The sequence below is a fragment of the Erithacus rubecula genome (genome assembly GCF_903797595.1).
Source record: "Erithacus rubecula genome assembly, contig: scaffold_113_arrow_ctg1, whole genome shotgun sequence".
Classification (NCBI taxonomy): Eukaryota; Metazoa; Chordata; class Aves; order Passeriformes; family Muscicapidae; genus Erithacus; species Erithacus rubecula.
In genome coordinates, this window is record NW_027636268.1 from 243,467 (window position 1) to 256,340 (window position 12,874).

At 53.6% G+C, this 12,874-nt stretch overlaps 1 protein-coding gene across 1 annotated transcript; it reads left to right on the plus strand.

Moving 5' to 3' along the window:
• Positions 1–3,257: 3,257 nt before the first annotated feature.
• Positions 3,258–7,997, plus strand: LOC306815294 (maestro heat-like repeat-containing protein family member 7). The gene is made up of 14 exons (XM_079331884.1): positions 3,258–3,435; positions 3,764–3,828; positions 3,973–4,089; positions 4,277–4,425; positions 4,734–4,881; positions 5,126–5,313; positions 5,403–5,540; positions 5,818–5,932; positions 6,104–6,244; positions 6,437–6,613; positions 6,760–6,915; positions 7,075–7,176; positions 7,542–7,644; positions 7,918–7,997. Exons 1-14 carry the CDS (start codon positions 3,321–3,323, stop codon positions 7,980–7,982), a joined length of 1,779 nt encoding a protein of 592 aa, XP_079188010.1. The 5' UTR covers positions 3,258–3,320; the 3' UTR covers positions 7,983–7,997.
• Positions 7,998–12,874: the final 4,877 nt, after the last annotated feature.

The window sequence follows — 12,874 nt, forward strand, 5'->3', positions numbered from 1 at the left end:
CAGAGTGCCCAGGTGGCCAAGAAGGCAAATGACTCCTGGCTTGGATCAGGAATGGTGTGGCCAGCAGGACAAGGCAGTGATTCTTCCACTGTGCTGGGCACTGGTTGAGCAGCACCTCAAGTGCTGTGTCCAGTTCTGTGTCCCCCAATTTAGGAAGGACATGGAGGGGCTGGAGCATGTGCAGAGAAGGGCAACAAGGCTGGTGAGGGGTCTGGAACACAAGCCCTGTGAGGAGTAGCTGGGATCTGGGGTTGTTTATCCTGGAGAGAAGTAGACTCAGAGGTTACCTTATCACTCTCTACAGCTTCCTGAACCGTGGTTTTAGCCAGGTGGAGGTTGGTCTCTTTCACCAGGCAGCAACAGAATGAGGGGATGCAGTCTTAAGCTCCACCAAGGAAAATATACGTTGGATATTAAGAAAAATGTTTTTTACAGGAAATGTGGCAAAATTATGGAATGGTCTCTCGAGGGCTTGGTGGAGACACCATCCCTGTATGTTTAAGAAAAGACTAGGTATGGCAATTGGTGCCATATGGAGGTGTCAGGCAGGAGTAGGACTTGATCTTGAAGTTCTCTTCCAGCCTAGTGATTCTGTGATTCTGTGAATTCATAGAGTCATTCAGCTGAAGTCTCTGTCCCTGTCCTTTTCCTAGATCTCTGTTGCAGATGGAAGCTGCTGGTGCCATTCTCACCTTTAACCCCTAATTTGAATGCAGACAGATGTTCTTGGGTATGTTAATCAGGCACTGATCAATGTTTATGTGGAATTTTTGTATCCTCATGGCACTAAGGAGACTCTTGTGGCACTGTGGAAACTCATGGAACCAAAAAGCCACTGAGACATTGGGGCAGGATGGTACCAAGGAGATCATTGAGATACTGCAGATCTAAGGACATTGTGGTGGCTCCATGGAAACTCATAGGATCATGGGCACTGTGACACAGCAGGGCCTCATGGAGCCAAGGAGTGAATTGTGACTGTACCAAACCTCATGGAACCAAAGGGCCATTGTGGAACTTCAGAACCTTGTGGACCAAGGGGACCACAGTGACACTGTGGGGTCCATGGAACCAAGGGGTCATGGTGACACTGGATCCTCATTGACCAATGGTGCATTGTGACACTGCAGGGCAGTATGGAATCATGGAGACAACTGTGACATTACACAGTGTCATGGCAGCAAGGGGCCATTTTAACACTGTAGGGCCTCATGGGCCCAAGGAACAGATGTGGTGCCATGGAAATTGTGGCAACTGTGTCACCATGGGACTAATTCAACAGCGGATGCTTTGAGACAACTACAAACTGTAATAAACTCACTAAAAGAAGTAGTCTTTCAAAACGACATGGTGTTAGATACTGTAAGAGCCAAATGGGAGGAGTTTGCATTCTAATTTATAGCAGTTGTTGCACTTCTATAGATAAGCCAGGGCAAAAGCAAACCACTGGCTATTTGAGCAGACAATCCTATAGAGCATGCCCAGGAAGCAGGGGTGGAAAGTTCAAGCCCAAGGAAGACTTAGGAGTCTTCACCCAAAACGACCAGCAGGAGGCTGACGACCACCTGCTGCAGAAACCATGCATGTGTTACAAGGGCTCACATTGTCATGTCATTAGAAAATATGTTGCAGTATGAAAGGTAGGAAAAAACAATTTGCCCATTAAGTAGAAAACATATACAACCTAGAACTGTGCAAAGAATGGACAAGTGATTTTGTGGAGCAATGCTCCTCCCTCCGGGTATCAAATAAACAAATTCCTGCCCCATAGGCCTTCTACTATGGAGTAGTCCTGGCTTCTTGCCTCCTTTTCGGGCATCAGAATGCACTGGATTTCAGCATCATCCTGCCCAGGAAAGAACTGGGTCCATGTCTGCATCCCTATTTCAGACTGTACAAGAACACTGTGGACTTCTTCCTATTCTACCTGGAACTGGGCAACAGTGCCCAAGTTCAGCTATTACAGCCCTGCATGGAGAGACTTTAATTCATCTAGGAAGTGTTTCCAAAGGCCTTGTGTGCGATCCTTGCTTAGTACCTTGAGTCATAATTTGTGTCCCGAGAATGTTGGAATGAATTTCTCTTTTGCAATGTGTTTGCTGATCTTTGGTTTTGGAAATGGAGAAGAGATTTTTGGAAGCTTTATTTATTGCAGTGCTTGAAGTTCCCTGTTTGTGGCTTTCCACTGCCATGCTCAGCAGGCACACAGTTCTCTTTGGATATGAGCTAGCAGCACCAGACACACAGCAACTGGAGCCCTGAACATCAGAGATTGGGCTGATGTTTTTGTTAGAACACAAGAAAACATGACAGTGTCTCTGTACAATCTAGTTGTACTGGGAAACTCAGCTGCTGATTGTGTTCTGGTGCTCCTGCCAATCCCTCCCAAAATTATTTCAGAAATTATTTCAGGACTAGCAGCTTCTGCCTTCTGACAGACACCAAGTGTTGCCAGCAGTTGCTCCAGCGCTCCTGCCAACAGCCCCTGTAGCAAGGAGCACAGTCCCCAGTGTGTGTGGGCTTTGGCTCCCTGTGGCACAGAAGCCCCCCGGGGTACAGGTCTCTGGGGCAGGAGCCGGGCACCAGCGCTGCCAGGGCTCGGGGGGTGGCAGATCTGCTTGGGCAGGGACTCAGCCACACCTGCTGCTTTCAGTGTTCACAGGTCCCAGGGGTCAGAGCAGCATTCCTGCCCTTGCCCACACGTTCCTGGTCTGTGTCACAGCCACGGGTTTAGGATGGCCACCAGCCAAGATGTGTCCCAAGGAGGCCAAGCCAGCTTGTGTGCAAGGCCCCGTGCCCTTCCTGCTGCGGCTGCGTCGGCAGCCCTGGGGCTCCTTCTGCTGCCCTGAGCCCGCAGAGCAGAGCAGCGTTTGCCCATGGTTTGAGCCATTCCCAACATTGCTGTTGGGCTGCTTAGGCACTTGGAGTGAGGGATTCCTTGCAACCTGGGCCACTTTGGGTGGGCCGGGGGCAGCTCCAGGGCCAGTGGCAGTACATGCAAGGGCCGTTAGTGACACCGTGCAGCACGGTCACCATGGCATGGAACACGACAGGGTGTCAACGGACCCTTGGTGACATGTGGTGATATAGGAGCTGTTGGAGACACGGCCACACCACAGTGCTCAGAGCACGCGACAGGACAGGACGGGACAGAGCGGTGCCGTGAGGAGCCCCCACACAGCGCACTCGTTCCTGCCTGACCCGGAGCTTCCCTGAGTGTTACTCCTGCAGCTGACTTTGCAGCCAGACTGCGGGAGTGTTTGCCTCATAACTTTCCTGAGGAATCTCTCTAGCAGGTGCTCGTGAGGCCAGACTCCAGCATGGCAGCATTTCTCAAGATCTTCAGACTGTTCTGCAGAATAAAAAGGAGAGGAGCTAGAGTTCACCCAGCTCAACAGCCTGAAGAGCCAGAGCAGTCTCAGCCAAAGCAGGATGGTGAGTGGCAGAGCTGGGCCACAGGGCTGATGGCTCCTGCCAGCATGGTGATATCCCATCCCATCCCATCCCATCCTGTCCCGTCCCGTCCCGTCCCGTCCCGTCCCGTCCCGTCCCGTCCCGTCCCGTCCCATCCCATCCCATCCCATCCCCTGAGGACATGACCAGGGACAGGAGGGAAGAGGGGCCAGGCAGACGCCCTGCAGAACCCGCGCTCCATCCCCTGGGGCATCCTGGGGCTGCCCCTGCCTGGGGAGTGCAGGGCTGGGCTCTGTTCTCAGGCCTCTCACACAGCCCCTCAGCTTTGGCTGCGCTTGCTCTTTGCCAGGTGCAGCCATGGAACAGACACAGGAGCAGGAATCCACCGGTGGCCTCTTTCCCAGAACAGCACAGGTACCTGCAGCCATCCCCACCTGGGCTGGGCCTGCTCTCACTGCTCAGCCCTGCACAGTGTTTGGAGCACTCCATGGAACATCCCTTTCTTCCTGCCCTTTGTTCTCCTGCTACACTTGCAAATTCATCAAATGCATTTGGTAGGAAGAGACCAGCACCACGGGCGCTGGCTCCATGGAGAACTGTGACAGCTCCACCACCAACTCCAGTGCTGCCCTGCTGAATATGCTTGTAGAAGAGGGTTTGCCAAGTCCAAAGCAAGTAAGCAGCCTGTGGCAAGGGTTTGATCCTTCCAGGAATTGTTAGGCCTCCCAAGCCACTGGGGCCTGCTGGTCCCTGTCAGCCTTTGAGGCCATCACAGTGTGAAGGGAAGGGAAACACTTCTCTGGGGAAGCTGGGGACGTTACTACCTCTGGCAGCTTTCCAAGTCTCCCAGTGCCTTCTTCAGGTGCCTGCCATGGTGAAATACATCCACCAGTGGCTCATGGCCAATGAGTCTGATGAGCACAGGCTGGACAGGAAACTGCTGGATCTCACCGAGGCACAGCCCACTGATGTGGTGATGACTCTCCTGAGTGTGGCCCCATCGTGTGACAGGTATGGGAGGGCTCAGGGTTCACCAGCCCATCACCCTGTACAGCCTGTTCCAGGTATCTGACCAACAGGGAGTTGCTGGGCACACTGGCTGCTCCCTTTCCCTGCCCCGGCATGTCAGCCCCTGAGCTTGCTGCCATGCTCCCTCCCTGCCCCTCAGGAGCCTGTCCCCACAGGACTGGACTGTCTGAGTGCTGCCAGCAAGGGACAATGGGCAGAGGCAGAGCTGGCATCCAGCTCAGGCCCCTGCTGCTGCCCAGTCCCTGGTGCTCTGTCTGAGATAGCCCTGAGACAGAGCTCTGATCCTGCAGAGCTGCTGAGACCATGTGGAAGACCATCTTGTGCTCGAGCAGGACTGCGGAGTCGGTGCAGCTGAGACTCCTGGATGTGCTGGGGAGCTGGCCAGAGCACAGCACATGCACCTCCGATGGGGACACAACAAGAGTCTTTGCCCTGGCTGTGAGTTTCTGGAATTGGCCTTTGCTCACCCAAAGGCTGCCTCTCCAGCAGCTCTCCATCTTCCTTCCCCCACTGCATCTGCCAGCCTCAGGTGCTGGGCTGAATCCTGGCCTAGGGGCAGCTTCAGGGGCACCAGGCCCGGTGCTCCCCCTGAATCTCCCCTGGCCTCTCCCTGCTACGCTCGGGCCCTGCCGCACGGACACCTCGGCACTGAGCGCTACCTCGGGCTGTTTGTCCTTTGCAGGCAACTGTGGTGATGTGGAAGATCCTCCAGGTGCCCTGCATCCCACAGATAGTGATGAAGATTTTGCCCCGCGTATTTGTCCACCTGCTCTTCCAAGTGCTCTTCAGCACTCTGGACACACCCATGGAGGTCGATAAATTGTGGAAGGAATGCCAGCAGCAACATGGCTTTGCTGCCAGCCCCAACAGGTTCTCCGTCCCAGTCCCTCTGTCCCTGCCATGTCCCCAGGGAGGGAGCCAGTGCTCCCAAGGTGACCTGAGCTTTGCTCTGCACACAGGTTTGCAGTGCAGACCCTGAAGTCCCTGCTCTGCCAAATGCAGGGTGAGCGTGTGGTGATGGCAGTGGGGCGCAAGTGTGGCTGGGACACGCTGCTGTGTGTTGACACCCACCACTATGCCGTGGCTCTGCTGGCCAGGTGAGACTCCCTGCTCTCCACTGCCCCTGGCATTTTTGCTCTGTTCCTTGGGTGCCCCACACAGTGCGTGTGGTCATGGGCCAGAAGGTCTTGTCACTGAGGGATTGCCAAGCAGACTGGAAAAGGATGGGAGAGGAGAGTGCCCACAGGGAGCTACCTCCCAAAATGGCCCAGGGCCCCTTGCAGGATGGTGGGGAATGACCAGACCTCTGGGAATCAGTCCTGGGAGAGGTTTGTGGCCCTGGCTCACAGTCTTGGTTACTTTTACTCCTGCCAGGGAGATGTCCTGTGTCTCCCCACCTCTGTGTTCCCGGATCTTTCGCTACCTTCTCCAGCTTCTCAGCACACAGGAGCCACGCTGGGATCTGCCTGCCCTGGCCTTCATTGTGGAGGTGAGCCTGATGGCCAGCGCTGCCTCGCTCAGCTGCCTCCGGCTCTCTGGCCTCTCATAGCCACAGCTGCCTGAGACGGTGCCCGTGCTTTGGGCTGCTGGCTGGGCCCAGCCCTGTGGGGTTCTGGCCTCCTGCTGGCCAGGTCCCCTGTCACTGCCCTGTGCCTTTCAGGTCCTCAAGTACCAGGACTTGAGTGGAAGCAGTGGTAAACGCGTCCTGCAAATCTTGTCACGGCACCTGCAGAGCGAGTGCAGGGAGAAGCGTTACCTGGCACTCAGGGCCCTTCTCAAGCTCACTGATGATCCCTTGCTGGTGAGAAGGGGCAGTGCCTCAAGCTGCGCTGGTGAAAGCAGCCCCTTGTGTTGGCTGGGCTTCGTGTGCTGGGGCAGCTGCTCCCAGCTCTCCTGCCTCCCGCTTCAGCTGCCCGAGTGCTTCGGGACTGGCCTTTGGCCTCCGAGGCCTGACGCAGCAGGGTGGGGCTTCACAGACTTGTGTTCCACACAGGCAAGAAGGATGTGCAGCCTGGCTGAAAGTCTTGTGCAGCTGCTGGAGGAAGCAGATGGAGAAATAGTTAGAATGGCAGCGATGGTACTCAGCTTTGTAGTGTTTGAAAACAACAGTCTGATAGCCAGCCCCATCGCCCTGCAGCTGGCTGAGGCGCTGCTGACACTCTTTGACCATGTAAGGCTCTGTGCCCCCAGCCAGGCACGGCCTCTGGGAGCAGCCCAAACACTTTGTGCCCTGTGGATTTGCAGGCCAATGCACAGCTGAGCCCTGCAGCCAATTCAGCTGCTGATGCTGAGGTCTTTTTTCTTCCTTTCATGCAGGATACTAGCCAGGTGCAGCAGGTCTCCATACTGCTTTTCCAAGCACTGGTCACCATTCAGCTGGAAAAGGAAGAAAAAGCCCTGAAGAGACAAGTGCTGCAGAGCCTGATCCCACTCTTCATCCACTGCCATGATAAGAATCGCTGTGTGGCACAGGTGAGGACTCATGGGCTGCCTGTGTCCCCCTGGGAGGGGGCTCGGCGACCTCCTGCCCTGGCACCACCAGGGCTGCAGCCTCCTCCAGGCCTGGGACCAGGGAAGTGACTCCTGTGCCCTGAACTGCGGTGCCATCTCCGCATCTCTGCTGCTCTCCAGGCATCTTGGGAAACGCTGCATTGTGCGGCCAAGTTCCTGCAGAGAAACCATCTTAAAAAGCTTGTGAGGAAGAAGAAGCTGTGGAAGTTCGCCGAGTGCCTGGTAAGGAGGGCCTGGAAGCACCAGGCTCAGGCTGGAGAAGCCCCCTGAGCGCGGCACTCACTGTGTGCGCTTGGCAGCTGTGGCCCTGCCCAGCGCTGCACACAGGGGCCACACGGGCTCTTCTCCAGGCTCCTGCGGCCCCGAGCCGGGTGCCCACGGAGCCCCGGCCCAGCGGGGCTGTGGGGCGGGCTGGCACCGCGGCTCCCCGGGCAGCAGCCGGCCCTGTGCCCCTGCAGAGCCCGGCCCAGCGGCTGCTGGCCGCGCCTCAGGGCTGTGTGGGCAGGGGAGGCCGGGGCCGGGCGCGGGCAGCACCGGGCAAAGGGGCAGAGCCCGCCCCGAGCCTTCCCTCCCGCCGCTCTCCGCAGCTGGCAGAGGACAGGAGCCGAGTGGTCGAGCACGTGCGCCAGGCCCTGCCCTACCTGCAGAGCCCTCAGGAGCCCCTGCGAGAGGCGGCCATCAGGTTCCTGGGTGAGCCCGGTTCCCTCCCCTCTCCGCCGCAGCTCGGCCCCAGCCCCGGCTGCTGCCCCGGCAGCTTCTGCCACCCGGGCCCGATGCCGTGGAGCCCCGGCTGCTCTCGGGGCTTCTGCCGCCCTCTCTCAGCCGTGCCTTGGGCGGCAGCAAGCGGTAAGGGCCCGGGCTGAGCCCTGCCAGGCCACGAGGGCGAGTGGCCACAGGGCTGGCAGCACCGCTGGCAGGGAGCTGTGCCGCTGGGCAGAGCCGTGACCAGGTCTGTGTTCTCAGGGATGGCCGGGCGGTGCCTGAGGGAGCAGGAGGATGAGCTCCAGCTCATCTGTGAGGGTGAGTGAGGGCAGCGGGCTGGCAGTGGGAGCTGGCAGGAGGAGCTGCAGGCCCTGCCCCGGCTGCGGAGGGCTCTGCTCCCTGTGCGGACAGGGGGCGGCGTGGGCAGAGCACACAGAGATTTCAGGGGCAGGTGGGGGATTCATGGCCAGCAGCTTTGGGCTGATCCCAGTGGTCCCTTCTTCCTCCTGGCCATGGCTAGAGCGGGCTGGAATGCCCCTGGCACAGGAGTCTCCTCGGGTTCCTGCAGATTCAGGATCTGACAGTAGCTCTGTTCCTCTCTTTCTCAGCCCTCGAAGATATGGCAGATGACACCAGCCCTGCCATTAGAAAACTTGCAGCTGAAACAGCGTCCATCCTTCAGGCGATGCAAGACCGATTCCGCGAGGCGTGCCAGCGACGGTCTCGACTGTGCGGCAGTGCCTGGCTGTGCTATGGGAGCTCTGCTGAGAACTGAGAGCTGATCTGGGAGGCTCTGCCTGCTGGAGCCACCTGAACCAGCCAGGCAGTGGGGATTTTTCCTTTCTTGAAATTTTTTCTCCTTTTTGTTTTACTTATTGTAGAAATATAGGATGTTATGCAACAGACAGACTCCCAGTAGCTTTCTTTTGCTGCCCAGGGTCTGCAGGGCATTGGGGAATAGGGGGGGAGAAGGCTGCTTGTGCTCAGCAAGCTGCCTAGGTTTGCAGTGTTACACGGAAAATGGCCAGAAGCCCCTTGGCCTTTGCTGGTTGTGCTGAAGCCTTTGTGCTGGCCACAGAGCGGGTGGGCAGGGGCCGGAGCTGCGGGGATCCCTGTGAGACGGTGCCTGGAGATGGCCACGACCCCCGTCCCAGCCAGGAGCCGCCAGCACTGTCCTCCTGCCCGGCTGTTCCTGGATGGATTGCTGAGGGCTCCGTGGTGCCTCTTGCTCGGGCTCCTCTGGAGCTCCTGTGGGGCTGCAGCGCTGCTGCTGGGCAGGTTGGCCGGGTTGGGGGAAGGCCTGAGGGTACGGGGTGCTGGGAGGCCGTGAAGGGATGAGGGGCTGTGGACACCCTGATGGGACAAGGCAGTGGAAGAAACGAGGGGGATGTGTGAGGGAGTGGGTGCCAGGAGGCTGCAAGGGGCCAGGAGGCACCTGAGGGGCTGGGGCGGTGGGAAGCCCTGAGGACTTGGGTGTCAGAGGCCATTAGCAGCCCCTGGGCAGTTGCGTTGTTCCTGACACCTGCCTGCTCTGGTGCTTCCCCAAAGTCTGCCCCAGGCTTGCAGCAGAAGCTTCAGCAGGAGGGTGGGGACACTGCTGAGGTGTCCCTTGCGCTGGCTGCCTGGGGACAAGGAGGGCAAGGCTCCCATGCTGGGGGACAGGACAAGGTTCCCTCCTTGTCGATGCCCAAGGCACATCACTGTGGTTTGTTCAGATACATTGCCTGCCTTTAGGCAAGCATTTCTGATACCTTCAGGAACCTTACACTGGCCCCTGCTAGTATTACAAAGGATACTTACTTTACTAAATTTCCCAGTACAAATAGTTGAGTATTCTGAGTACCTCAGCCCATAAAAGAACGTAGTTGTGCTCTCAGGATTCCATGCGTATCTGGGCCACCAACACGTGCTCATGGAATTGGGCACGATATGCACTCATAGGATGATTATGTTCCCAGCTACTCCTGCAACTTGATTGGTTAATATTCCTGATGGCCTGGAATATCCCAAGAATGAAATTCAATTCTCAAAAGCACATCCTCCACGACATCTGTTCCATGTACTAAGCGCACGACCAATACAAATTATTATTGGAGTTGCACAAGACCTGGCTGCTGGAAAAAAGATTTCTTGGGTGGGATTCTTGGTGGGCTTGGTTACTATATCTCTACTTGATGATGGTGTTCTCACCTGTGTCACAGAAGAAGGGGAATATTTTTCACTAGATTGTAGTCTCTGTCCATTTAGTTTGCATAATGCAAAAATCCTGATAGGAATCGCACAAAAATGAATGCACACACTGCTTGTTAGAAACATCACAGGTGCACATGGTCACTGTAGTAATCTCCTTTACAAGAGGTTTATGAGTTTCAAATTTACAAGCCATAGAGATTTTACATTGAGGCTGGATAACAAAGGCAGGCATGGAGTTAGGTTTTCCTCAATCTTCAACTGCTCGTCATTTATCCTTATAATCCTCAGAATGCTTCATCTGCTTTCCTTGAGCTGTCCATAGTATTTTTTCTTTCCAAACTGCTTCATGGGCATGTATTACTCTGAAGACATACTTGGAATCTGTTCATCAATTGCTGCTTTTTCCTCAGAGGGCACAGGTTAAACTGATTATCTCTGAGCTGACTCACAGAGGTAGAGCTTCTATCCCCTCTTCCTCCATGCTAATCGTATATCCTGATTTTGCTTGATCTTACAAAGCCACTCCCATCTGTGCTCCTGGAATTGGGGTTTCTTTAAGGTCTGGGTGGCTGGAATAAAGTGGACTTCATGATTTTGATAGTTATGTTACAAAGGTTCCTCATCCGTCTGATGAGTAGCCAGGAATGGCTGTTGGATGAACTAGAGAAGAAATTACTTTTGTAATTCCATGTTGCTGCACCAAAACTGCAAGATATATAAGAAATCCTGAGGGTGAAAGCCACTGCCCACCCTTTAACTCAAGGATTGCTGCCACTGAATGTGAGATAAACACAGTTATTTGTGTACCTAGAGTGAATTTCCAGGCTTCTTGGGCCTTTGAAACAAGAGCAGCAACTGCTCGCAGACAGTCGGCATCCCCTACTTACCTCACCCAGTTGTTTTGAAAAGTGTGCTGCTGCTATCTTGTATGGCCAATTGTTTGTGCCAGTGCTCCCAATGCCATTCCTCGCCTCTCAAAAGAGAAAAGCTAAAACAGTTCCCAGACATCTGGAGGCCCAGAGCAGGTGCTCTTTTCAATTCCTCCTTCAGCTTTTGAAAGGCTTTCTTACCTTTGGACGATCATTCCAGGTCTCTGGGATTGTTTTCGGACAGCTGGTACAGTGGCTTAACCAGCAGCCCACAGTTAACACCTCAGTTAATACAGCCTCCAGCCCTTCCCAGAAAGGTTCTCAATTCTTTGGCAATAGTAGGGAGTGGGGTTCAGTGTATGGTTCCTTTGCGTTCTTGTCTTAGTCCCAGCTGCCCTTGGAATATTTTGTATCCTGGATAAGCAACTTCTTGTTTGATTATATGAGCTTGATTTCTGGATACAACCACTTAGTCCCAAGTCATTTCATAGGCTTACTGTGCATTCCAAACAGTCTTTTTTCCTTTCAGTGACTATAAGTAGATCATCTACCTATTGTAATACAATTCCTTTTGTGGACACAAACACAATTCCAATCTTGTGGAAAATTGGGCTCACCCAATTTTCAAGGTCCTTAGCAAACAGTTTTCCAAATGTGGCTGGACTATTCTAGGATCCTTGTGCTTATACAGTCCACATAAGTTGAGTTCTCCTTCCAGTCTCTGCATTTCCCCAGTCAAAGGCAAACAGGTTTTGGCTGCCAGGGTCCAAGGGTGTACACAAGAAAGCATCCTCGAGATCTGACATGGTAAACCATTCATATTCATTTTTAATTTGGCTAGCAAGGCATATGGATTTGCAAGCATTTGGTGGGGATCTCCAGCTCTTTTGTTAAGAGCCTGTAGGGATTGAATCAGACTGTAGTTCAAGCCATCAGGCTTTTCTACAGGTACAATGGGTGCATTATATTCAGATTTACAGATTCCAGTAACAACCCAAATGTTACAAAATTGTCTGATAGGTTTAACACTTTTCATGTTTTCCACCTGAAGTGGATATTGTGTAATTCCTACTGGTCCTGTTCTGTGGGACTCCAGGGTGTTCCCCTGGTTTCCCTGAATGCCTGGAGACCCCCCTGGCAAGGATATCAGAGGCCCTGGCATGGTGCCCAGAGGTCTTGGGGGCTGGACTTAAATCCCTGGAGAAATTTGCAGGCATTGCAGGAAGAATTACAATCCACAAAAAAAAAAGGTAGAGTATAAATTAGACTGTTAGAAAAAGTGGATTTCTAAGAATGTTTATATTAGGGAGTTCGTGGCTAACATGGAGGATTTTGGGCGTGGGACTTCTTTTTCTCCTTCTTCTTTATGCCATCCATGTTGAGTGCCACCCTGGCATTCATTGATTGGTTTGAGACAGAGTTGGACAATGTAATAAAATTGCCATGTATTGGAAAGTAATTGTAAATATTAGGTAGGTAATTTGTAATATATAAGATAAGACCGGCGCTCTGGCAGGCAGAGTGTGCCCTGGATCGAGGTGCTGAACAGGACTGCTGTTAGCTAGAGAAAGAATTCCTTAGATAAGAAACAATAAACAGCCTAGAAAACCTCAGAGAACAGCCTCCTGCAGTTTCTTCGGCGCTGGGGCTGGAAGAACATGGACTTTAAAAACCACCAACATGTCCTGCTGTGGGATCTCAGGTATAAAGAGAGCCCAGCAGGCAGTGACAGTGTTCCACGTCTAAGTTAATGATTTCAGGTTCTGCTGCTCTGGCCTTACCAGGGTTCCAGTCCACCCAGACTTTCGGACTAAGAACTTCTGGTGCCTCTTCTGTTTTGGAAAATCTGTAATGAGAGCCAGACTTGGAACATTGTAATTCTTTTTCATTGACTTGATCTGAACTCCACCAGGGGTAAGCTTTATTTTCAACCTATAATTTGTTCAACAAATCCCTTCCTATGAGGGGTTTTGGGGTCATAGGCATATATAGGAACTCATGTATTCCTACTTTTTTTGCCCAGTTTATAAGATTGTGGTTTTAAAATGGATATCTTCTGCTGTTTGACTTGTGGCTCCAAGAACATTCACAACTTTACCAGGACCAGTTTCTCCCAACTTTACATTTAATACAGAATGTGTTGCATCATATCCCCA

Bases quoted from the DNA above. Each gene is read 5' to 3' on its own strand.
- LOC306815294 (XM_079331884.1), top strand. From the start codon at position 3,321: ATGGCAGCATTTCTCAAGATCTTCAGACTGTTCTGCAGAATAAAAAGG. The intron at 4,426-4,733 runs GTATGGGAGGGC...CTGATCCTGCAG, and splicing joins GTGGCCCCATCGTGTGACAG to AGCTGCTGAGACCATGTGGA. The intron at 5,933-6,103 runs GTGAGCCTGATG...TGTGCCTTTCAG, and splicing joins CCCTGGCCTTCATTGTGGAG to GTCCTCAAGTACCAGGACTT.